Source organism: Ranitomeya imitator, chromosome 2 (assembly GCF_032444005.1).
Source record: "Ranitomeya imitator isolate aRanImi1 chromosome 2, aRanImi1.pri, whole genome shotgun sequence".
NCBI classification, from domain to species: Eukaryota; Metazoa; Chordata; class Amphibia; order Anura; family Dendrobatidae; genus Ranitomeya; species Ranitomeya imitator.
In genome coordinates this window covers 80,770,979-80,798,829 of record NC_091283.1, presented here as the reverse complement: position 1 = coordinate 80,798,829, position 27,851 = coordinate 80,770,979, and the positions used below count along the sequence as shown (strand labels likewise).

The 27,851-nt window shown below is 39.8% G+C and overlaps 1 protein-coding gene across 11 annotated transcripts in view; it reads left to right on the top strand.

The window, feature by feature from the left end:
* The window catches only part of FGF13 (fibroblast growth factor 13), a 614,209-nt gene extending 587,135 nt beyond the window's left edge, over window positions 1-27,074 (top strand). For all 11 annotated transcript variants that reach the window (XM_069747014.1, XM_069747012.1, XM_069747018.1 and 8 more), the window contains 2 exons: window positions 23,560-23,758; window positions 25,446-27,074. In XM_069747014.1, the coding sequence (XP_069603115.1) occupies window positions 23,560-23,758; window positions 25,446-25,582 (336 nt within the window). In that variant the 3' untranslated portion in view covers window positions 25,583-27,074. The remainder of the gene's footprint in view (window positions 1-23,559; window positions 23,759-25,445) is intronic.
* Window positions 27,075-27,851: the final 777 nt, after the last annotated feature.

The window sequence follows — 27,851 nt, the reverse complement described above, 5'->3', positions numbered from 1 at the left end:
TTTAATAGAATAATTGGACAAGATGCTGCATTTGGCAAATTCAGCTAATGGAATCCATATATCTATGAGTGCAACTGCCCAGACCTGGGATAGAAATCATATTTACGAAATGAGCAATAAATGGTAAAGTTAACATCCGGCAACACGTTCAAAATATTTTTTCATAAAATAAAACTCTAAGTACAATGGCTTTTTGCCTTTTTATTGGGATTGAAAAGCATGTAAATCTAAATTTCTTAATAATAATACTAATAATAATATTCTTTACATAGTGCCAACATGTTCCGCAGCACTTTACAGTTTAACAGTTTCATACACAACAATTTCTTACCTCCTAGTCATTGTAAAATAATGATTAAAGCAAGAGTGGATTTCAGACGTCTACTGTATATAATTTATACTGTGGTGTGTATAAACTTATACATGCCACTGTATAAAGTATACACAATTGACCTCTGAAATCCAATGGTAAAAATGACCTCCCCTGATCAAAACGACTGTTATTGTGAACAGTTAAGGAGGTTGATGTAGAACACGTTCCATGTAGGCTATAGCTGCTATGTCCTTCTGTCCTGGTGTAGAAGAGATCATCATTCAGTCTAATTGACCCTTTACAATGCATCTACAGAACTACAAAAGGCCTCCATGTTTATGAGGCTCCATCCTGGATGATAACACACAATCCCTTAGAGATAAATTCTCTTTGTCCATTTTTTTTTACTTGTGTTGGGAATCCCAGTTTAATTAATTGCATAGCTATGAGCAATGTAGTCCAAACATTGCGGAGGCAGAGAAAGCACAGCGCATAGTCTGTGTGATAAATTTACATTCTTTTAGGCTAATGTGTCATTTGCACCTCTCAGCTGTTGTTTTCATTTTCAGGGATTGTTTTTGTTCTGTTAAAATTTCCATTCTCTTCTGCAATTTCATTGCCTATTGCTATAATGTATCGATTGTAATTACATTTTTTCTTAATTCCCATATTTGCCCAAGTCTTCCTCATTCTCTCTCCTAGAACGGTTATCTGTGTTGATTTAAATGACCTCGTTCATCAGAGTTTGGCTGAGTTCCTCATTTAAATGCAAGTTGGATTGATTACGACCATTCTGTGCTCTCTACTCAATAGTGAAAGGGAAATCAAATTGCATATTTTCTTTCCATATTAATTATTTTCAGAAGAAACCTTTAAAGTACTAGGAAGCAAAGGCAAGTTTCATCATTAATGTATTTAATGTACCATAGGGGATGCCCAAACATGTAAAGGAAATTCTGCAGTACACCACTCTGTACGGTATGATATATCTACAGTATATATATCTATCTATATATATAATTGTCTAAGGGTTTTTCCGTCTGTCTGTCTGTCTTTCTGTCTGTCTGTCTGTCGTGGAAATCCCAGCTCTCTGATTGGTCGAGGCCGTCAGGCCTCGACCAATCAGCAACGGGCACAGCGACGATGATGTCATAAAGGACGTAGAAATCCCACGTTTCTGATTCAGATGTCATAATGGTTGCCATGGCGACAATGTCATAAAGGTTGCCTCGACCAATCAGCGACGGGCACAGTCTGCCGCGAATTCTGGAATCATCATTGTCCATATACTACAGGGACATGCATATTCTAGAATACCCGATGCGTTAGAATCGGGCCACAATCTAGTATATATATAATTGTCTAAGGGTTTTTCTGTCTGTCTGTCCTGGAAATTGCACGTCTCTGATTGGTCGAGGCCACCAGGCCTCGACCAATCAGTGACAGGCACAGCATGGCGACGATGATGTCATAAAGGTTGCCTCGACCAATCAGCGACGGGCACAGTCTGCCGCGAATTCGCCTCGACCAATCAGCGACGGGCACAGTATCGACGTAGATGTCATAATGGTTGCCATGGCGACGATGATGTCATAAAGGTTGCCTCGACCAATCAGCGACGGGCACAGTCTGCCGCGAATTCTGGAATCATCATTGTCCATATACTACGGGGACATGCATATTCTAGAATACCCGATGCGTTAGAATCGGGCCACAATCTAGTGTTTATATATATATACATATACACTGAGCAAAAATATAAATGTAACACTTCTGTTTTTGCTCCCATTTTTCATGACCTGATCTCAAGGGTCTAACACTTTTTCTATGTACACAAAATACATTATTGTTCACAAATTTGTCTAAATCTGTGTTAATGAGCACTTCTCCTTTGCCGAGACAGTCCAACCACCTGACAGATGTGGCATATCCTGATTTGCCTTAGGTTGGCCATAATCAAAGGTATGCTGAGTGCAGGAATGTCCACCAGAGCTGCTGCCCATGAAGTGAATGCTCAATTCTCTACCATACGCCATCTCCAAAAGGTGTTTCAGAGAATTTGGCAGTACATCCAGCTGGTATCACAGTCGCAGACCACATGTAACCACACCACTCCAGGATCCAGCATATTTACTTCCAAAATCATCTGAGATCAGCCACTCAGACAGCTGCTGCTACCATGATTGTGGAGCCTACTGAAACAGACTAAGGGACCTTTTTAAACGCTTAGGAAGCCGTTGCATGTGGCTTTTATCAATTATTTTAATTTACTGAGATAATGCCTTTTGGGTTTTCATTGGCTGTAAGCCATAATCATCAACATTAACAGAAATAAACACTTGAAATTGATCACTCTGTTTGTAATGATTCTATATATAATATATGCGTTTCACTTTTTGCATTGAGGAACCGAAATAAATTAACTTTTCGATGATATTCTAATTTTGTGAGAAGCTCCTGTATATATATGCTTCATATGCTTCAGAAAAGTGGCACTGGTTTTAGGATGTACTAGGTTTTTCAGAATTCCATGAGATCCCCGACTTGCAGGATATTAATCACCTATGGAGGTCCCAGGCAAAATAAATTGTCGTTATGTTTCTTAGCGCGATTTTATTGTCAATAGAAATGAAACATGGCATGGATAACACAATCCATCGGCCCGATATTAATTTGGAGGGTTTAGAACCACCTTACGGGGATGTGAGTGAATCTGTTATGTCCGACCCTTGGCTATGATGGCGAAAATATATCACCCATAAATATCAGATCAATGCACAACCCCAATTTTCATCACTGACTGCTGGCGCTGGCGATACTTGCTGTATCGGAATTCCAAAACCGAGTTCCGATATTTTTGTGATATCGGAAATCGCTATCGGAGTGTGCGGTGCGTGTGGATCCAAGGGTCTGAAGGAGAAGAAACTCTCCTTCAGGCCCTGGGATCCATATTAATGTAAAAAATAAAGAATAAAAATAAAAAATATGGCTATAGTCACCCCTCCGAATGACCCTGGCTGTCACCGCTGCGAGCGTCTGCCTCCGTTCCTGAGACTGTAGTGAGTGAAGGACCTTCGATGAGCGGTCACGTGAGCAGTCAGATGACCAATCACCTGACCGCGACGTCATCAAAGGTCCTTCACTCTCTGCGATTCTCAGGAACGGAGGCGGGCGCTTGCAGTGGTGACAGCCAGGGTTCTTCGGAGGGGTGAGTATAGCCATATTTTTTATTTTTATTCTTTATTTTTTACATTAATATGGATCCCAGGGCCTGAAGGAGAGTTTCCTCTCCTTCAGACCCTGGGAACCATCGAGGATACATTCTGATATTTGTGTCCCATTGACTTGTATTGGTATCGGAACTCGGTATCGGCGAGATCCGATATTTTGTCGGTATCGGCCGGTACCATCCGATACCGATACTTTCAAATATCGGAAAGTATCGCTCAACACTACTGGTCACTTCAATGGTGGTTGAAGTGTTAGCTCTCTTTCTCACTTCTCTAGTTATAACTAATTTATTTTTTCCCTGCCACAATTAATCCCATTTGTTCAGTGTGAGTCCTACTGTTCAATGTGATGTTGATATGTCCCTTCTCTGGAAATGTATTATGGATTTTAATTTTTCTCTATGACAGTTTTCATAGACTTTTGTTGCGAAGGTCGGTGCCCAGAGCAGTAAATATCCTGCTGTCAGGTCCATACTTGTAGAGATTTAATCATGAAATCAAAGAACATCTTATAAAGCAGGCGCTTATGATGTTACAAAGTAAAGACGCATCTCTTTCTTCTATGTGCTCCATTGATATTCTTCAGTCATCCTGTGCTTGCTGAGTTACAGGGAAGACATATCCCAGCTTCAGAAGCCACTAATAGAACATTTACAGCACCCAGTAAATACACAATATTTGTAGATGTGCCAAATGCAAATTGCCTTTTGCAGACTCTTTTGTTCTTTAAAACGCTCATGTGGGTTAATAAAACATACACAAGTGGTCCCCCCACATGGAAATAGAGAAATTTCTTAGTTAGTGAGACATCTCTCCAACTGATTACCATCTAATGCACACAGCTAATGAGTCATTTACGATGTTGTGTTGTTTGTAAAGTTCATATAATTTGTCCTGCCAAAATGTTGCTGTTCTTCCAAGAAAGACTAATAGGATGATGTGAATAAATAAAACATCTCAGTAGAACACAAAGATGAAGTTGCCCACAGCAACATTAATTTATTTCAATTCTTCAATACAAAAAGTGAAACTCATATATTATATAAAGTCATTACAAACAGAGTGATCTATTTCATGTGCTTATTTCTGTTAATGTTGATGATTATGGCTTACAGCCAATGAAAATCCAAAAGTCATTATCTCAGTAGATTATAATAATTTACCAAAACACCTGTAAAGGCATCCTAAGCATTTAAAGAGGTCCTTTAGGCTGTTTCAGTAGGCTCCACAATCATGGGGAAGACTGCTGACTTGACAGATGTCCAGAAGGCAGTCATTGACACACTCCACAAGGAGGGTAAGCCACAGTAGGTCATTGCTGAAACTGTTTAACTGTAAAGCACTGCGGAATATGTTGGCGCTATATAAATAAAGATTTTTGTTATTATTATTATTATTATTATTACTAAAGAAACTGGCTGTTCACAGAGTGCTGTATCCAAGCATATTATTAGACAGTTGAGTGGAAGAAAAAAGTGTGGTGGGAAAATCTGCACAAGCAACCAGGATAACCGCAGCCTTGAAAGGATTGTTAAGAAAAGGCCATTCAAAAATTTGGGGGAGATTCACAAGGAGTGGCCTGCTGCTGGAGTCATTGCTTCAAGAGCCACCACACACAGACGTATCCATGACATGGGCTAAAAGTGTCACATTCCTTGTGTCAAGCCACTCATGACCAATAGACAATGCCAGAAGCATCTTACCTGGGCCAAGGTGAAAAAGAACTGGACTGTTTCTCAGTGATCCAAGGTGTTGTTGTAATACTTAATTTCCCCTGTGGAGGCACTGCATGCAAATTAAACAGTTGATTTTAGGTTTCACAAATAATAATAATAATAATAATAATAATAAATATTGCCTGGGCTTCGAAGTGAGGCACCTCTTTTGAGATCAGCTGAATGATTCAGTTTACCAGGTGGATCAGCTGAAGTTGGTGATGTACAGCTTGGTGAAATATTGTTTTTCCTTACGTTCAAGCTCGTTTGTAAGCAACACGACTTGAGCTTTGTAGATATACATTTCTTAAGCAAATTTCTATTGCTCTAGAGAATATGAAGAATAGCTATGTGCGGAGACAGGAGTCCTAGGTAATAAATTGGTTGTAGATTTCTGCTGTCTTTGCAGTCTATGCGATTCGGATTCAGGATGTTCCAGGTAAAGCACATTGCATTTATCAGGGGACGAGAATACAAATGTATGATCTAATGCTGGGGGAGCGCTCTGTGGAAATCAAATGCTTAATCTTGCCTGTGTTCTTCCGGCGAAATTGGTATTCAGTCACGGCTGGCACGTGATGTTTGTCTATGCAGGGCTGTTAGAGGACTGCAATGTTAACGCACAACATCCCATTAAAGCTGCATTGTTTTTAACTTAATCAGTCTTCAGTCAAATAGGAAACTGATAAGGAATAGCAGTCCAGAAAAGGGCATTCATCTTCTTCATAGCCTTATAAAATCTGTAGAAAATGTAGATATATTTGGTGTTTTGCAGTAACAATAGACACTGGAGACGTGGGCTGAATATAGAATGGAACCTTTTGTGCACAAATATAAGATGACACCCAATGGATCTGGTTTTTACTAGCTGAACTAATGAGGACGCAACCGACGTCTTCATTCTAGGCACCAGAGCGGATTTACACACTCAGATCAGTCTCCGATGCAGTTTTCTGACATGTGTTAATGACTTGTGGAGGGTAGATAGCAGTGAAGCATTCATTACATCTAGGTACACTTTGTACAAGCTTTGTGCATCACATGGGCTTGTTGATCAAAATAACTTAAAGGGAATCTGTCAGTAGGATTTTGTCATGGAATCTGAAAGCTGCATGTTGTAGGGTCAGACAGCCTGATTTCAGTGATGTGTCACTTACTTGGCTGCTTAGTGTAGTTTTGATGAAATCCCTGTTATCTGTGCTGTAGATGTAGAAGTGCTCAAAATGCTGAGCAATGACTTATAACCCCGCCCACATCACTGATTGGCAGCTTCCGGTGTACACTGTGCACTGTCATCAAGCTGCCAATCAGTGGTGTGGGCGGGGTTACATGGATTAGCAGGACTGTCTGGAATGAGACACCTAGTCCTGCAGTGATAATCTCTTGCTGATAAAACACTAATAGGAAGTAACACATCTCTGCTACCAGGTCTCTGCCCTAAATTATGGTATTCTCAGATTTAATAGCAAAAACTTGCTGACAGAGTTCCTTTAATAACACTTGGAGTGATAGAGTATAAAAGTAATGTTGAATAATTTCAACCAAAGTCACGTTTTACTTGCAGGGGTAGTTCTTAAGCATCATCCATCTACTGGATAGTTGATAGCTTTATGATCGCGGGTGGTTAGTCTGTTTGGACAAGAAAAAAGATCCCAATGTCTCTTGTGTGAATGAAGTGGCATTGACCATGTATGAGCAACACTTCATTCACTGCCCATGGGAGTGGTTACACATGTTCACTAATGTCCCAGTCACACTGTGGGCTTTGGACCTCCAGTCATAGCCATGGTTTTCACAGCCAGATCCCTAGACATTTTACAATTATCTATTCTTTATGGAGACATATCTCACTCATATGATAAGGCTTTTCTGGAAATAATAAACTATACATATTGTGGCAGATCGGCTCACTCGGCTGCACATGGAGGCACACTCGGGTACACTGCGGCTTTAAGAAATTCCTTTGGTTTATTGTAGTCAGCTTAAACCAAGGTGTAGTAAAGAAAAAAACAGCCCTCTGGGCAAAACAGGAAAACAAAACCAAAACCAAAATGGTGGCAGAACCAACACAGTCCTGCTGTGAGCAGGTTTCTCCCGCTCTTGGCTGACAGAACACACACTGAACACTGACAGCTCTGGCCTTCTGCCATTTAAGCCCTGACCTTATGACTCCTCCATGATGTGACTGATCACATGATCTTGACACAGGTTCTTTGAGGTCTGTGGAGATGCAGTGGACCCCCTCCCACCCGCTCTATGGATGTCCACTAATACCAGCCCATAGCATAACTTTCATTTCATCCTTTCAACACGTTGTGTGCTGGAGGAAACTACTCTGGTTTTACATCACTGACGCCATCATGTGCAGTGACATGTATCGCCCCTCTATCACTTCACCATTGACTCTGTCACAATATAGGCTTTTATATAGTAAGCCCCTTTGGGGACATTGATGTTGATGACTGTAAAGCGCAATGGAAATTAATGGCACTATACGAGATTAAAGAAAAAGTTCACCAGGAGCCTTTTAGGTGAACCAACTCAACCTAAATATTTCCCAAATAATAAGTCCTCCTAGGCATGAAAAGATAATAGACCAACAAAACAGCTATATAGAAGCAGCAGGGCTATGTGTTTAGATTCTTTCTTACAAAAAGAGTTGCATCTAAAAGCATTACCAAATCCAATATAACACAATATAAAAAAATACACACTGGAATACAAGATTGGACTGAAAAGAAAAGAGAGAAAACAGATGCTGCCCAGTAAGAGAAAATGGATAATATGTAATGAGCATGAAAGGGTAAACTACAGAGACTATATATAAACAGTGACAGTGACAGGGGGCGGCCATATAGAGAAATAAGTATTTGATCCCTCTGGCAAACAAGACTTAATTCTTGGTGGCAAAACCCTTGTTGGCAAGCACAGCAGTCAGATTTTTTTGCAGTTGATGAAGAGGTTGGTGCATGTCAGGAGGAAATTTGATCCACTCCTCTTTGCAGATCAACTCTAAATCATTAAGATTTTGAGGCTCTCGCTTGGCAACTCGGAGCTTCAACTCCCTTCATACGTTTTCTATGGAATTAAGGTCTGGAGACTGGCTAGGCCACTCCATGACCTTAATGTGCTTCTTTTTGAGCCACTCCTTTGTTGCCTTGGCTGTATGTTTTGGGTCATTGTCCTGCTGGAATTACCAGCCACGACCCATTTTTAATGTCCTGGCGGAGACAAGGAGGCTGTCACTCAGGATTTTATGGTACGTGGCTCCATCCATTCTCCCAATGATGCAGTGAAGTAGTCCTGTGCCTTCAGCAGAGAAATACACCCCAAAACTATTTCCCCCTCCACGCATGACAGTGGGGATGGTGTTCTTTGGGTCATAGGCAGCATTTTTCTTCCACCAAACATGGTGAGTTGATCTAATGCCGAAGACCTCAATTTTTGTCTCATCTGACCACAGCACCTTCTCCCAATCACTCACAGAATTATCCAGGTGTTCATTAGCAAACTTCATACAGGCCTGCACATGTGCCTTCTTGAGCAGGGAGACCATAGGGGCACTGCAGGATTTTAAACCTTTATTGCTAATGTGTTACCAAAGTTTTTCTTGGTGACTGCTGTCCCAGTTGCTTTGAGATCGTTAACAAGTCCCCCCTGTGTAGTTCTATGCTGATTTTTCACCCTCATGATCACAGATACCCCACAAGGTGAGATTTTGCATGGTGCCCCAGATCGATGTCAATTGACAGTCATTTTATATTTCTTTCATTTTCTTACTATTGCACCAACAGTTGTTTCCTTCTCACCCAGCGTCTTATGGTTTTGTAGCCCATTTCAGCTTTGTGCAGGTTTATGATCTTGTCCCTGACATCCTTAGGAAGCTATTTGGTCTTGCCAATGTTGTAGAGGTTAGAGTCTGACTGATTAATTGAGTCTGTGGACAGGAGTCTTTTATAAAGGTGGCTATGTAAGACAGCGGTCTTTAATGCAGGTAACAAGTTGATTAGGAGCGTCCAACTGGTCTGTAGGAGCCAGAGATTAGTTCAAATACTAATTTCTCACTGCAAAATGCAAATTTATATAATTGACACAATGTGATTTTCTGGATTTATTTTTGATATTCTATCTCTCAATGATAAAATTAACCTACCCTTAAAATTATATACTGTGCATGTCTTTGACAGTGGGCAAACTTGTAAAATCTGCAAATGATCAAATACTTTTTTCCCCCACTGTATATACCCACGAGGCACAGACCCAAATTCACGGTTATTGGCTGTTTATATATAACTAGATGGTGGCCCGATTCTAACGCATCGGGTATTCTAGAATATGTATGTCCACATAGTATATTGCCCAGCCACTTAGTATATTGCCCAGTCACGTAGTATATTGCCCAGCCACTTAGTATATTGCCCAGTCACGTAGTATATTGCCCAGCCATGTAGTATATTTCCCAGCCACGTAGTATATTGCCCAGTCATGTAGTATATTGCCCAGTCACGTAGTATATTGCCCAGCCAAGTAGTATATTGCCCAGCCACGTAGTATATTGCCCAGTCACGTAGTATATTGCCCAGCCATGTAGTATATTGCCCAGCCACGTAGTATATTGCCCAGCCATGTAGTATATTGCCCAGCCACGTAGTATATTGCCCAGCCACATAGTATATTGCCCAGTCACATAGTATATTGCCCAGGTACATAGTATATTGCCCAGCCACGTAGTGTATTGCCCAGTCACGTAGTATATTGCCCAGTCACATAGTATACAGCACAGCCACGTAGTATATTGCCCAGCCACGTAGTATATTGCCCAGTCACGTAGTATATTGCCCAGCCACGTAGTATATTGCCCAGCCACATAGTATATTGCCCAGTCACGTAATATATTGCCCAGCCACGTAGTTCACATAGTATATTGCCCAGTCACATTGTATATTGCCCAGCTATGCACAGAGCCACGTAGTATACAGCACAGAGCCACGTAGTATACAGCACAGAGCCACGTAGTATACAGCACAGAGCCACGTAGTGTATTGCCCAGTCACGTAGTATACAGCGCAGAGCCACGTAGTATATTGCCCAGTCACGTAGTATACAGCACAGTCATGTAGTATATTGGCCAGTCACATAGTATGCACCATATCCTTGTTAAAAAACAAGAGAATTAAAATAAAAAATAGTTACATACTCACCTCCTGGAGCCTCTGGATCGAAGTGGCCGGTTCCCGATGTTTGGCGCGCAGTCCGGTCCCAAGAGTGCATTGCAGTCTCGCGAGACCGTACATCATCATCTCGCGAGACCGCAATGCATGCAGCGGTCACCGGGACGTCGCGCGGAGCGGAAAAGGCCGGTTCCTGATCCGGGGGGGGGGGGGGGCACCGGAGGGTGAGTATGTAACTATTTTTATTTTTTATTATTTTTAACATTAGATATTTTTACTATTCATGCTGCATAGGCCGCATGAATAGTAAAAAGTAGTCACACAGGGTTAATAGCAGCGTTAACCGAGTGCGTTACACCGCGGTCAATGCTGCCATTAACCCTGTGTGAGTGCTGATCGGAGGGGAGTATGCGGACGCTGGGCACGGACTGCGGGGAGGAAGGATCGGCCATTTTTTTCCGGACTGTGGCCGTCGCTGATTGATCGCGGCAGCTATGACAGGCAGCTGCCGAAACCAATCAGCGAATGAATAACCGTGACAGAAGGACAGACAGACGGAAGTGACCCTTAGCCAATTATATTGTAGATCAGTGTAGCTTTTGCTGATCGTTATATTGTACCTAATGTCCCTAACCAAGCAGGTTGTGTACCCTGTACCCTTTCTGGATTGTCTTGTACCCAATGTGCTGTTTTTTTTAAATTCCGTTATATTGTAAGTGGTAAAGCTTTTAACTTCATCCACTGATCTGATAAATTACTTTTGTAAATAAGAATGTACACGTTTTGTTCTGTTTCCATCTGGCTGACATATTGGAAGATATACAATTATATTACATACTAGATTGTGGCCCGATTCTAACGCATCGGGTATTCTAGAATATGCATGTCCCTGTAATATATGGACAATGATGATTCCAGAATTCGCGGCAGACTGTGCCCGTCGCTGATTGGTCGAGGCAACCTTTATGACATCATCGTCGCCATGGCAACCATTATGACATCATCGTCGCTTTGCCCGTTGCTGATTGGTCGAGGCCTGGCGGCCTCAACCAATCAGAGACGCGGGATGTCTACGTCCTTTATGACATCATCGTCGCTGTGCCCATTGCTGATTGGTCGAGGCCTGACGGCCTCGACCAATCAGAGACGCGGGATTTCTACGTCGATGCTGTGTCGGTCTCTGGTCGAGGCCTGGCGGCCTCGACCAATCAGAGAGCCGGGATTTCCAGGACAGACAGACAGACAGACGGAAAAACCCTTAGACAATTATATATATAGATTACCTAATATACCATTGTATTATTACATAATATTTGATTGTGTAGTATTAGTCCAAATTAATTGTTTCGTGTTAGGTCATCTACAAGACCCAACTTTCTACAGAAGTGAATACTCTCACGACAGCATGTCATATTGATTTGCTCCCAACAATCTCAAATGTTCATCTAAGTGGATCCACACTTGACAGTCCGTCCTCCTGCTTGCTTGAGCATGGCTGATCTGCAAAGCCATATAATTCTATGCTGTGCTAGTTCATGTAACATGCTGATGCTGAATGCTAAGCGTAAGGTTCATTTTATTTTTTATTGGTATTATAGGCATTATAGATTTTTATTTCTATGTTTCTTGTATGTTTTCCATGCTTAAGCAGAAAGAGATTGATAAGACGTTTATATAAGAGTGTTCTACAGAATAGTAATATGTTACCTGAAAAATATGGGTTAATAAAATGAATGGGTGGACAAATAGATAGATAGATAGATAAATAGATAGATAGATAAATAGATTATAGATAGATGAATCGAAAGATATATAATAGATAGATAGATAGATAATAGATAAATATATTATAGATAGATAATAGAAAGATAGATAGATAATAGAGAGAAGATAGATAGATGATAATTAGATAGATGGATGATAGATAGATAATATATATATATATATATATATATATTAGATAGATAGATGATAGATAACTGATAGATGATAGATAGATAAATAGATGGATAATAGATAAATAGATTATAGATGAAAGATAGATAATATATATCAGATAGATAGATAATAGATAGATATTAGATAGATAGATAGATAGATAGATAGATAGATAGATAGATAGATGATAGATAATAATAGATAGATAGATAGATAGATAGATAGATAGATAGATAGATAGATAGATAGATAGATAGATGATAAGGATAATCAGATTGATAGATAGATAGATATTAGATAGATAGATAGATGATAGATAGATGATAGATAATAATAGATAGATAGATAGATAGATGGATAGATAGAACATCATGGTCATAGAAATAAGAAGTGGTCGCCAATTGAAAAGGGGACAAAATGAAATGTTCCTTTTCTGGCTCGCTAGGCTTTTCCTGCCATCTGTCAGCAATTCTCTAGGTAATTTTGCGGAAACATAATCATAATTTTATGACCTAAAAATATGTAAAAATAATTTAGTAAGTTTAATAAAAACTGAGTAGCTACAGTCTGGTTTTCTCCAATACATTCTTTACAGGAAACACAGGTCTTCTAATTTCTTTGATAAATTTTCTGTAATTTCCTGTATTATGGGTTAATTCTTTCAGCGTTCAAACAATATTAGATAAAAACTCATCCTTCCTCGGTTTATGCCAGTCACTATTATTTCGTTATCATCCTTTACAATTTCTATCAAGCATCATTTCATATTATACCATAGGAGTGGTTGTTTCTGTCATGCCCTCCATCACATAGGATTTCTGAAAGTCAGAAGTTTTCATTTTACCTACTCATAGTGTTTTTTTAATTCTTTAATACCATTTACAACTATGATACTAGACATATCTTCTGGACGAAAAGCTTTGTTTCTGGAAAAAGCTTCTTGTAATTGAGCCCCAATAGACAAAAACAAACTGGTCGGATCCCATAGGAACTGCATGCAGTTTGCAGAGAAAAAAAATATTTTTCAGCATGATGGATCAGAGATCTATAATATAATTTGAGCTATATAGGTAGAGTAAGGAAACTTAGCTACTAGATCATACAACATAGGCATTTCACCTACCGTGTATTATAGCCACTTTTGTGTGTGCGATGTATGGTATGCCAATTATTTCTTTTTATTATTCTATATATGTATCATTGCAATGAAACAGCACCAAGTTATTTCATTAAGACCTCTTAGACATAAACCCAAATCTGACAGTAATATAGAAAAAAAGGAGACAGTTCTTTGAGAAAGGTTCTAAAAGAACCAAAGCATCACTACAAGAACTACTTAAAAGTCCACTTTGTTGCAAGGCTTGTTGGAGTGCTGCCTCCTATTATCTATCTATCTATCTATCTATCTATCTATCTATCTATCTATCGATCTATCCATCTATCTATCGATCTATCTAAAGAAAGTTGAAAAACAGCACTAGCAAGCAGTATGCGAAAAATAGGTATCAGACCTTCCAGGCATATACCAATTCTCAATATAATACAAAAGAGATGAAGACAGCACTCCTTCTTAGAAAAAATATAGTGGTTTATTAGCCCATATGGGCTCCTGCGATGTTTTGGCTCAAGGTGTGAGACTGCAAAATGTCCCAGGAGCCCATATCGGCTAATAAACAACTATATTTTTTCTAAGAAGGAGTGCTGCCTTCACCTTTTTTGTACTATCTATCTATCTATCTATCTATCTATCTATCTGTCTATCATATACAGTACAGAGCAAAAGTTTGGACACACCTCATTTAAATTTTTTTCTGTATTTTCATGACTATGAAAATTGTACATTCACACTGAAGGTATCAAAACTATGAATTAACACATGTGGAATTATATACTTAACAAAAAAGTGTGAAACAACTGAAATTATGTCTTATATTATAGGTTCTTCAAAGTAGCCACCTTTTGCTTTGATGACTGCTTTGCACACTCTTGGCATTCTCTTGATTAGCTTCAAGAGTAGTCACCGGGAATGATTTTCACTTCACAGGTGTGCCCTGTCAGGTTTATTAAGTGGGATTTCTTGCCTTATAAATGGGGTTGGGACCATCAGTTGTGTTGTGCAGAAGTCTGGTGGATACACAGCTGATAGTCCTACTGAATAGACTGTTAGAATTTGTATTATGGCAAGAAAAAAGCAGCTAAGTAAAAAAAAACGAGTGGCCATCATTACTTTAAGAAATGAAGGTCAGTCAAACCGAAAAATTGGGCAAACTTTGAAAGTGCCCCAAGTGCAGTGGCAAAAACCATCAAGCGCTACAAAGAAACTGGCTCACATGAGGACCACCCCAGGAAAGGAAGACCAAGAGTCACCTCTGCTTCTGAGGATAAGTTTATCTGAGTCACGAGCCTCAGAAATCGCAGGTTAACAGCACCTCAAATTAGAGACCAGGTCAATGCCACACAGAGTTCTAGCAGCAGACACATCTCTACAACAACTGTTAAGAGGAGACTTTGTGCAGCAGGCCTTCATGGTAAAATAGCTGCGAGGAAACCACTGCTAAGGACAGGCAACAAGCAGAAGAGACTTGTTTGGGCTAAAGAACACAAGGAATGGACATTAGACCAGTGGAAATCTGTGCTTTGGTCTGATGAGTCCAAATTTGAGATCTTTGGTTCCAACCACCGTGTCTTTGTGCGACGCAGAAAAGGTGAATGGATGGACTCCACATACCTGGTTCCCACTGTGAAGCATGAAGGAGAAGTGATGGTGTGGGAGTGCTTTGCTGGTGACACTGTTGGGGATTTATTCAAAATTGAAGGCATACTGAACCAGCATGGCTACCACAGCATCTTGCAACGGCATGCTATTCCATCAGGTTTGCGTTTAGGTGGACCATCATTTATTTTTCAACAGGACAATGACCCCAAACAAACCTCCAGGCTGTGTAAGGGCTATTTGACCAAGAAGGAGGAGTGATGGGGTGCTACGCCAGATGACCTGGCCTCTACAGTCACCAGACCTGAACCCAATTGAGATGGTTTGGGGTGAGCTGGACCGCAGAGTGAAGGCAAAAGAGCCAACAAGTGCTAAGCATCTCTGGGATTGTGGGAAGACCTCTACCTCTTGAAGCTCATCAAGAGAATACCAAGAGTGTGCAAAGCAGTCATCAAAGCAAAAGGTGGCTACTTTGAAGAACCTAGAATATAAGACATATTTTCAGTTGTTTCACACTTTTTTGTAAAGTATATAATTCCACCTATATATATAGTCTACCTATATATCTATCTATCTGACTACTTATCTATCTATTTTTCAAAGCACAAAAATAGAGAAGGAAAACCACAGGTATATTTATTGGCCCATGTGAACTGGTGGCAATGTTTCAGCTTGAGAACAAGTGACACTTTTTCTAACTTGCTCTTGAGCCAAAATCTTACTCTCTTGTGCAGGTGGGCCAATAAATACATCAGTTTTTCACATGAAATTTGCAATTGAGTCTCACCAACTTATTTTTTTTAATGTAGCATAAGTTGGTGGCACTATACCTGCAATTTTGTTTGTGCTGCTCCATTTTTTTGTTTTTCTATTTTTCTGTCCATCCATCCTATCCATCCTATCCATCCATCCATCCATTTTTTCATCTTATCCATTCATCCTATCCATCTGTCCATCCACCCTATCCATCTGTCCATCCACCCTATCCATCTGTTCATCCATCTTATCCATCTGTGTATCCATCTTATCCATTGTATCCATCCTATCCATCTGTCCATCATCCCATCTACGTTTTCCATTCATCCTATCCATCTGTCCTTCCATCGTGTCCATCCTATCTATCTATCTATCTATCTATCTATCTATCTATCTATCTATCTATCTATCTATCTATCTATCCATCCATTCATCTTGCTTTTTCTCTTTCTCATCCCCAATCCAAATCTTATAATATTGTTTTATAAAAGATGACTTGGCAATCTCTCTCAAATATTATTACAATTCTCTCATTTTAGCTGTAAATTATAAACCTATCGGTTATTAAATCCTAACATTATTTCCTGTAGATGTTTGCGGTACGTCGAGTATCCTGCATGTATGTTATCGTATACAATTACATCAGTCAGACCATTCATTCATTCAAAAACCGGAAAACTACATAACAAAATTACTAAATCACATTATAAAGCTTCGTTGTTTTATTATTTTTTCTGCCGGTAACAGCTCGTGAATTGCGGATTTTTTTTTACAAGTATTCCCTTCAGCTTACTCCCGTGGTGCATGGCACGAACACAAAGCTGCGGCTTGTAGGAGATGTTTGATAGAACACTACAAAGGAAGGGATTTCCTGCTAGCGTTAATGGGAAGCACATGGCACAGACCTGGGTAGTGTCTGATTAGAGGTTTACGTGCGATGACTAGTGCTAGGCTTGAGATTTGAGCAGTATGAGCCTCTCGCTGTTATAAACCTCAGCGTCAAAATAAATATTCAAAAAGGGTTTAGAGTATTTTCCTCTCTGTTTCAGCCCACGCAGTTTTCACTGCTGGTTCCTCTTGAGATATCTTAATTTTGCCCGGTAGCGACTGAGCTAGCTGCTGTAGTTGCCCATTTGGAAAGTCAGAGGCAATTTATTCAGTGCTACCGCTTGACAGCTAATACAGTATATATGAGGGAGAGCGAGAGCTAGATCTTATAAACATCTGGGAGTCTGATTTTACAGATTTATAAATTAATAATAATTGATATTGATGGAGTCTCACAATCTACTCCATACAGTATGTACGATTACTTATATAATGCCAAACATTAAGGAGCCATTGCACCCAGTCACACCCAGCCCTGCAATCTGAGGGGGTCAATGTTCCCTTTGCCACATAAGGAGACCATCATTATTAAGTGGCAAATATGGGTTTCTGGTAAAGATTTTGTTCTGTGCGTCTGTCCTATGCAAGCAACAAAATGAGTCCAGAGACAGCACCCCTGATACTTCATACAAAAGATGAACAAATCTACATCGTTTTGCTTTATGTTTTACCAACAATCTCTTTTAGAGCCATGTTCATTATTGAGATCCCGGGTTCAGGTCCGAACAAAATCAAAAAACTGCGCATATGTTGTCCTGAAATCAATTTAGTATTATATTAGAGGTGTATTCTATATTATTCGGGGTTCTATTATTATTTTCTGTCTTTGTGCTACCATCTCACGTTATATTAAACTGTTTCATTACCTTTTATTACATATTACATCATTCTCTACTAACATAAACTAAAACATGCAATATATGCATTAGGACAATGTTCACAAAGCTCAGATCAACTAATGGAAAGTAACATATTGTTTTTCAATTTCTTGTTTACTCGCACATACACTAATAGCCACGTCTGTTGCAGATATTCTATAATAGGGATCTGGGAGATATGCTTCCGATGGTGCTAAAGATCTCCTAAATTTTCTTTTTCCAGAAGAGATCATTTGGCGTCCCATTGTAGCTCTGTCCACTTTGTTGGAGTTGGGCAAAAATGGTGTGAGAACACCAAGACACACTACAATTTTGCTCATCCTTGAGTTGCGGAAAAGTTTTGCAACTTGTCAAAAGCTTTTATGCCAAAATACTAGTGCAAAGCTTTGATAAATCGAGCCCAAAGTGTATGTGGTGTCAAAACTTGTGTAGAAAGTGTCACAGAAGAAAAGATTTGTTTGTATCTTCAGCAATCCCCACATCATAGTGGTAGCTGAAGGCAACATTTTGTGTTGATGTTGTGTAGTCTAGCAGATTATTCGGACAGCAGTATGGTTTATAAGAGCTACCCTTCTTGCTCACCACTTGTGATGAGGACACATTTTCACAGAGCTGACTGGAAAAAGAAAACCTCAGTAAAGGTGCTCCTGATTACCTTACCTGTGGTCCTCATCTCAGACTTTGGGAATTCAGGTAAGAAAACTATACAAATGCAACTTCTGGAGTGAATAGGTGACCTGCTCTACCTGGTAGCAGCCAATACACATTGAATGGAGCGGAGATGTTGGGGTCCATTAAGTTTTTACATATGACTGCCAGAGGTACTAATAGCAGTTGGTCAGTAGTGGTGCCAGGTTTCAAAACACCACCAATTTAACATTCAAGCCCCATCCTTTGGGTGATTACTATTTGGTTTCCAGTACCATCTCTATGCTGACGACACCCAATTATACACTTCTGCTCCCGATATCACACCGACCTTTTTAGAAAACACCAGTGATTGTCTTACCGCTGTCTCTAACATCATGTCCTCCCTCTATCTGAAACTAAACCTGTCAAAAACTGAACTCCTCGTGTTCTCTCCCTCTACTAACCTACCCTTGCCTGACATTGCCATCTCCGTGTGCGGTTCCACCATTACTCCAAAGCAACATGCCCGCTGCCTTGGGGTCATCCTTGATTCTGACCTTTCATTCACCCCCTACATCCGATCACTGGCTCGCTCTTCTTACCTGCATCTCAAAAACATTTCTAGAATTCGCCCTTTTCTTAATTTCGACTCTGCAAAAACTCTGACTGTTTCACTTATTCATTCTCGTCTGGACTATTGTAACTCTCTACTAATCGGTCTCCCTCTTGCAAAACTCTCCCCGCTCCAATCTGTCCTGAATGCTGCAGCCAGGATCATATTCCTCACCAACCGTTACACCAATGCCTCTACCCTGTGCCAGTCATTACACTGGCTACCCATCCACTCCAGAATCCAGTACAAAACTACTACCCTTATCCACAAAGCACTCCATGGCTCAGCACCACCCTACATCTCCTCCCTGGTATCAGTCTACCATCCTACCCGTGCCCTCCGCTCACGACCTCAGGTTAGCATCCTCAATAATCAGAACCTCCCACTCCCGTCTCCAAGACTTTACACGTGCTGCGCCGATTCTTTGGAATGCACTACCTAGGTTAATACGATTAATCCCCAATCCCCACAGTTTTAAGCGTGCCCTAAAAACTCATTTGTTCAGACTGGCCTACCGCCTCAATGCATTAACCTAACGATCCCTGTGTGGCCTATTTATAATAAAAAAAAAAAAAAAGAGGTTCCTCGCATCATGTTCTCATACACTTTATGCAGTATTAGCCCTCTGTGTCTGTACTGCTACATACTTAGGCAGGTAACTGGTTCATGCAGCTTTACATGAACACCTGAGCCTTACACTATAGCTGGTCCGAATAACTAAAGCAATTGTTACCATCCACCTCTCGTGTCTCCCCTTTTCCCCATAGTTTGTAAGCTTGCGAGCAGGGCCCTCACTCCTCCTGGTATCTGTTTTGAACTGTATTTCTGTTATGCTGTAATGTTTATTGTCTGTACAAGTCCCCTCTATAATTTGTAAAGCGCTGCGGAATATGTTGGCGCTATATAAATAAAATTATTATTATTATTATAAGGCTGGGTGACCACTTCATGCCTTATAATAACTCAGTGAAAATACAAATGTGACAACCCTGCTGTACAAATGTGCTTACATTTTCTGAAAAGCACAAGGCCTTTCAAATCCTTGATTTTCATTCCCGCAGCTTTAGGAACTACTAACATTATTACCATATCTGTTGTTCTAAAAACATTATATGATGTCCAAATCAAGAGAGACCGTAGAACTAAAGCCAGGAAAAATTGGTCCAAGAAGAGAAGTTGCCTCCAGGCATATGTTGCTTTTGCTGTTACTGTCACTTGTGAATGCTACTAAAAGCACAACATTTCATTTATTGGATCTATTTTTACTAAGATCCCAAACATAATTTATGCTTTATAATAATTCATAGGTTTATCACTATCCATTTCTATGAACAGAACTGGCATGTAATCAAAGGACTGAATAAGGTGGAGAACCTGATCAGAAAATTAGAGGGGGTCTCTTACCCAATAATGGTGACTTCTAATGTGTTAATAATAATAATAATAATCTTTATTTTTATATAGCGCTAACATATTCCGCAGCGCTTTACAGTTTTGCACACATTAACATCACTGTCCCCGATGGGGCTCACAATCTAAATTCCCTATCAGTATGTCTTTGGAATGTGGGAGGAAACCGGAGTACCCGGAGGAAACCCACGCAAACACGGAGAGAACATACAAACTCTTTGCAGATGTTGTCCTGGGTGGGATTAGAACCCAGGACCTGTTAATAAATTATGTTGGACATTAACATCAGAAAATTATCTGCAGATCCAAATGAGCACAATTTTAGGACACCTGGTGTTTATTAGGGTGGTTTAATTCTCCAATTTTAGAGGAAACCTTTTTTTGGCATATTATGGTATTTATCCATTTTCTTTACTCAGATATACGTATTGGTCAATATATATTGCTGTCACTTAAGCTTAAAGTGATTATCCAGGACTATACATTTTTCACTACGGCATAAGAACTAACTGGCAAGTACTGTATATACTCGAGTATAAGCCGAGATTTTCAGCCCATTTTTTTGTCATACCCGGGGGTCAGCAGGGGAGGGGGAGCGGGGGCTGTGTAATTATACTTACCTGCCCCGGCGCGGTCCCTGCAGACCCTGCTTCTCCCAGCGCTGCATCTTCTTCCTGTACTGAGTGGTCACATGGTACCGCTCATTACAGAAATGAATATGCGGCTCCACCTCTCATAGAGGTGGAGCCTCATATTCATGACTGAAAATGAGCGGTAACTGTGACCGCTCAATACAGGAAGAAGATGCAGTGCCGGGATGGCAGGGACCGTGTCGGGAGCAGGTAAATATACCGGGAGGGGAGCGCTGCGCGATATTTAACTGCTCCTAGTTCTGGTGCGGCTCTGTCTCCAGCGTTCTCTAGCTGTGACGCTCAGGTTAGAGGGCGCGGTGACGTAGTCAGTGTGCGCCCTCCTTCTGAGCATCAGTGCTGGAGACGGAGCCGCACGAGGAGCAGGTAAATATTGAAAGCGTTGGCGTCCTGAGCAAGAGAGGTGAGTATGTGATTTTTTTTTTTATTGCAGCAGCAGCAGCATTATATATTGGACAGCTTTATATGGAGCATCTATGGGGCCATAATCAACGGTGCAGAGCATTATATGTGGGGCACAGCTTTATAAGAAGCATCTATGGGGCCATATTCAATGGTGCAGAGCATTATATATGGCACAGCTTTCTATGGAGCATCTATGGGGCCATAATGAACAGTGCAGAGCATTATATACAGTATGGGGCACAGCTTTATGTGGAGCATCTATGGGGCCATAATGAACGGTGCAGAGCATTCTATATGGCACAGATTTATGTAGAGCATCTATGTGGCCATAATGAACGGTGCAGAGCATTCCATATGGCACAGCTTTATGTGGAGCATCTATGGGGCCATAATCAATGGTGCAGAGCATTATATATGGCACAGCTTTCTATGGAGCATCTATGGGGCCATAATGAACAGTGCAGAGCATTATATACAGTATGGGGCACAGCTTTATGTGGAGCATCTATGGGGCCATAATGAACGGTGCAGAGCATTCTATATGGCACAGATTTATGTAGAGCATCTATGTGGCCATAATGAACGGTGCAGAGCATTCCATATGGCACAGCTTTATGTGGAGCATCTATGGGGCCATAATCAATGGTGCAGAGCATTATATATGGCACAGCTTTCTATGGAGCATCTATGGGGCCATAATGAACAGTGCAGAGCATTATATACAGTATGGGGCACAGCTTTATGTGGAGCATCTATGGGGCCATAATGAACGGTGCAGAGCATTCTATATGGCACAGATTTATGTAGAGCATCTATGTGGCCATAATGAACGGTGCAGAGCATTCCATATGGCACAGCTTTATGTGGAGCATCTATGGGGCCATAATGAACGGTGCAGAGCATTCTATATGGCACAGTTCTATATGGGGCAATAATGAACGGTGCAGAGCATTCTATATGGCACAGTTTTATATGGGGCAATAATGAATGGTGGAGAGCATTCTATATGACACAGCTTCATTATGGCCCCATAGATGCACCATATAAACGGTGCAGAGCATTCTATATAGCATAGTTTTATATGGAGCCTCTATGGGGCCATAATGAACAGTGCAGAGCATTATATACAGTATGGGGCACAGCTTTATATGGAGCATCTATGTGGCAATAATGAACGGTGCAGAGCATTATATATGGCACAGCTTTCTATGGAACATCTATGGGGCCATAATGAACGGTGCAGAGCATTATATGGGGCACAGCTTTATATGGAGCATCTATGGGGCAATATTGAACGGTATGGAGCATCTATTTTTATTTTTGAAATTCACCGGTAGCTGCTGCATTTTCCACCCTAGGCTTATACTCGAGTCAATAAGTTTTCCCAGTTTTTTGTGGCAAAATTAGGGGGGTCGGCTTATACTCAGGTCGGCTTATACTCGAGTATATACAGTAGTTGCTAACTACCTGTTAGTCCGTAGGCTCGTAGTAAAAAATTCCTGTAGAGTCTGGCGCTGATCTCTGTCCATACAGAACTGTCTTAGGCCGCTCCTACCAGTGCTTCAGCGATGTCTGTTGATATCACATTTATAGAGCAGCTGCTTCTTTCCTGCTCTGCTCTGTTAAAGAGATGTAACTGCCAACATCATGCTGATTGATAGCTGACTCCCTGCTGCCTAACTGCGGGGAGGTGGGTGTTATTCAGCATGACATCGGCAATCATTCATGCCCCATCAACACAGCAGCCTGGAAGAAGAAGAAGAGCTGCTCTGTTGACATGTAGAAGCAAAATCGTCATGAGGAAAGGTCAGTAACTACTCTGTGCCGGCGCCAGGTAGAACAGGCATTTACCTGCCTTTTAGCTTTTAGGCCCATAGTAATAAAAAAATATATAATAGTTCTGGACAGCTTATTTAACTACCTAAACTTGAAAACTCAAACACTAAAAGCTGTATGAAGACCTTATACTGGTGGAAGTTCTTCGGCAAATGCCCATTTCTTCCTTCCTTTAATTTAGTTCTATGTGATATTAATTTCAGCCCTTCCATGGAAAAACAATGAAAAGTCCAATACTGTGAATGATCTTTTACAGATTAATAATGTAACACATCTCTTATTTAATATTCCTTTGCAATTATTTTTCATGTAAAAATAGTTTCACAGTCCTTATAATATCTATTTTAAGCGTGTATGATGCCTCATTATACTTTGCTGATTGAATTATTCATGATATATCTTTTCTTTTACAGGAACATTTTACACCTGAATGCAAATTTAAAGAATCAGTCTTTGAAAATTATTACGTGACGTACTCTTCAATGATCTACAGACAGCAGCAATCAGGAAGGAGTTGGTTTTTGGGTCTCAACAAAGAGGGTGAAATTATGAAAGGAAACCATGTAAAGAAAAACAAGCCTGCAGCACACTTTCTGCCAAAACCTCTAAAAGGTAAAATAAAAGTGTATATGTTTTTATTCTGTTTTCTTTATTTTTTTATTTCATTTTATGTATACAAATAAAACACAGTATAGTTTCTAAGAAATACATTTTTATATTAAAAAATATACCCACCCAACCCCAATATGTATGTATATATGAAATTGTTTATGAAACCTAGCGATAAGATGGCTACATCATTTGTCCATTGGCCTTGATACTCAAAAAATAAAGCAATAAATGCTAAAAATATGGGAGCATAGTCAATAATATCAGTTGGATATAAGTACCAAACAAGATTGATCATAAGTTATTGTTATAGCTTTTCTATAATGGATGTGACTTTTTTTTTAAGGAATGCACTAAATGGATTATATGATAAGCTTCAATAAAGGGGTTTCCTGGGACCTTAAATTGATGACCTTGGCTCAGATTCTGCAACACTTCCGTAAATTGTGTATAGACTGTGAATGGTACTGCATTCAGTTGTATATCAGAAAGCTTGTAGTATCATTCATGGCCCCTAAATAATTGCATAAAAGTGTAGAATTTCTGGTCGTCTGCTCAACTTGTAGGTGGGAGTGGTGGCTGACTGATCTGTTATTGATGATCTATCCTAAAGCTAGGGTCACACAACGGTACTTTCTCTCATCCAAGAGAATCAAGAAGATTATGCTAATCACACACTGATCAGAGTTAAATCACACTGTGATCAAAGTATGATCTGATTTTCTCGGAGGAAGAGAAAATGGAGAAAACATTTCTCCAACTTCTCCATTCTGTGAGGTTGAGGAAGTTGGACTTCACTGAAGTTCACTCAGATGTCATCCAACTGAAGTCTAATATTTACCACTCACTCATTAACCTGCATGGCCAAGTGGGACCTGAATATCGGATCAAACTCAGGCATGGAGCAATTTTGACCTCAAATAGAAAAAAATCGGACATCTGCATGACCCCATAGACTAGCATTTGTTCTGGTGCAGCCTGATGTTTGGTCGGATTTTTCTTTGAGGGGATTTTGCGTAGGATAAGGATTTTACCAGGATTGTGCCTTTTTGACTTGTCCCATTTTTAGATGGAGATCTCAAGTCTAGGTCATGAATCTTTATTACTTTCTGTGACAATGATAGTTCTAAGAAGGAGTTGAAGGCAGATTCAGACTGAAGGACATCATTTAGAACATGAAGACAAAACAAGAAAATCCCAGGTAGCAAAAGAAAAAAGCAGGATGCACTCACCAATCTTCAAAGTAGCAAATTTTATTGAGTCTTCACAATTAAAACTTCATGGCCGGGGGAGAAGAAAAGGAGCTCGTGCGAGCAGGGGAGACGACGGCCGTTTCGCGCGGTCCTTGCGCTTCAACGGCTCTGCATTTCCTTTGCTACCTGGGACACATATGTTATTTCATGGTTTTGCACCCGATGTCTTTTTTGCCATGGCTGTTGCTGACATGATATAGCTTTTTAGTACCGGCTTTCCTGAAGATTATGGATTTAGTTGGGGTAGTGCCGCCCATATGCTATTTTTTCTCTTTTATTCATTTTCAAAACAAGAAAATGACTGCAATCATTTCACCTGGCGTTATATACAGCATCTGTTTCATACTCACATTTTGATTGTCATTGAACTTTGAATGTAATTGGTTCTTTTGAAAAAAACAAAAACAAAAAACAAATTATATTTTCTTTTATTTCAGTGGCCATGTACAAAGAACCTTCACTCCATGATCTCACAGAATTTTCCAGATCCGGAAGCGGCACACCAACCAAAAGTAGAAGCGTTTCAGGAGTACTAAATGGTGGTAAATCTATGAGTCAGAATGAATCAACGTAGCCAGCTGCAGGCGAGATAAAGGCTACGGTACACACAGGAATGGAACCTTACCTCTGGATGCTGTTCAATTCTTACTAGCAGTCTTTCATCCAAATATTCAATTTTTTCAGGACAAGCACTGAACTTGCATAGGTCACTCACGTCAACCATTAGAGCTCCTGGTTTTCAATGGATTCCATCATTTTAGAATGTGTTATTTTTGCATCTCTGAAGGCATCGGGATAGCCAGCAAAACATAGAGTGGAATAAGCCGATGAGAGGACATACGCTGCTCTCTGGTTATATCACATATGCTTTTGTGGAAAGAGAAACACAGCAAAGAACTGAATTCTAATAAGAATTTTGCTTTCCAAACAAGAATGACAGACCACTTTTGCTCTTTAAAGAAAATTTTAATGCTTATATGTTTTATAGAGGGCAAGCATAAAAAAAAACCTAAAACTTGTTGTTTATCGGCTTACAGTTTTATATATTAGCTTGATTACATGTATTCATTTGGAGAAGTGCAACACTTTGATTTCTGAACACAGCTTCCCGAACTGGTCCGACTCCTCAAAAGCTGGGCCTACATTGCCAAAATCAGGTCAACTCTGAGGTGACCCCCTCAGGCTCAAGTAAACAGTGTTCCTGTAACTAATGCTAAATCATTTTTATATACAGTATCTTTGTAGCTCCCTGGTTATAGTGTAACTCCATTTATGTAGACCCCAAAAACGTATTGTTAAAACCCAGGCAGTGGAATCTCTCGTTATGAATCCAACCATCCAACCTATGTAATTTTCTGTTAATTCCATTTTTTTGTGTACGATGTTATATAAATGTTGTGGCTTCTTTTCTAACGAAAAAAAACCTGTGGAATTAAGCTGATGATTTTTATAAGAAATGTCTTATTTGTAAATGTCCGTCTATTGTTTTTTTCTTTCTTCCCCTCAACATATGGCATATGTAAGTATCATAGATAAAGAGACATTTTGAATCAGGCTGTGTCTAGACAACAGGTATCTGTGCCTGCTATTTAATCGAAATGTTGACGATATATGTTTTCCATATAGGTAATCAAATCCATTGCATGGACAGAAGAAGGATTGGAGTCAAGGTGCATGACATGTTTGATTTTGTGCATTAGATAACGTTCAGTTTTATTTCTATCTCTCCAGAAATGTTAGAACATGGATATGATGTTTCTAGGTTTGGACACATGATTGATTTGTTGTATACACAAAAATGCACTGAATTCATTATCTCAGTTATTATTTCTAATATATATATTTTTTTTTTCTCTGTTTGTTTGTTTCTTTTGTTTTCAATCTAAAATCCCAAAATGAATCTAAAACTCTAAATTGAAGCAGGCTATGCATTATAACTGTTTACATGTTCCGTCATGATCTTTTCTTTGACGTTGAATGGTATCATGTATTTTCTTTTTAATAGGACCCTGTTTACGTTGAAGCAGATTGTGCACTTGTAAATAAATATGTTTCCTTCATCTAAATGTGTGTGCGGCTTATTCTTTGTTGCTCGCTTTTCTCAGAGAGAGTAATTAAGTGCAGATATTGAAGACAATTGGGTGAATATTTATTTAATCAGTTGCATCCGTGTTAGAAAGAAATGCATAATGGATTTTTTTCATTGAATTTTTATTATAAGAGAGCCAAAATAGAATGATGCAGTTACTGAGATTTATTAGTTTGTGTCCTATTATAAGTTATAGCCTCTATAAATATCTTAATATATACTTACCTTGTAATGTCTTCACATCCTGTTCCGTCCAGATGTGTTCGGATCCCAGAATTCTATGTGGCGGAAGTTCACTGACCGCCATATTGGGACACTCAAGTGATGGGTGTCTCAATATGGAAACTGCTGGTGGTACCAGCCTCTTGCATGGTACCACTAGCGGAACACCATCACACCAAACACACACACACACACACACACACACTGTATACGCCGTGTGCACCACACACAGACACAAACACACTGTATATTTGTATATGTTTGAAAACACAAAAGCGCACAGAGAGGTCAAAAAATACTCTGTTGTAAAAAAGTCACAGTAAATAAGCAAGTGCTAGTCAAAAAATGAAAAAATACAGGGTATTTAGTTAATACATTTTTTTGCAAAAAAAGTATGTTAAGCTGCTCCACCAATCGCCAAGGTATACCCATAATAGAGCAGTCCTGTCTAATGTATATAATCCCTATCTGATGTATTAAAAACCTGATCATCTGTATAGTACCTGTATGAACAGGGCTCAGAGAGAAAATA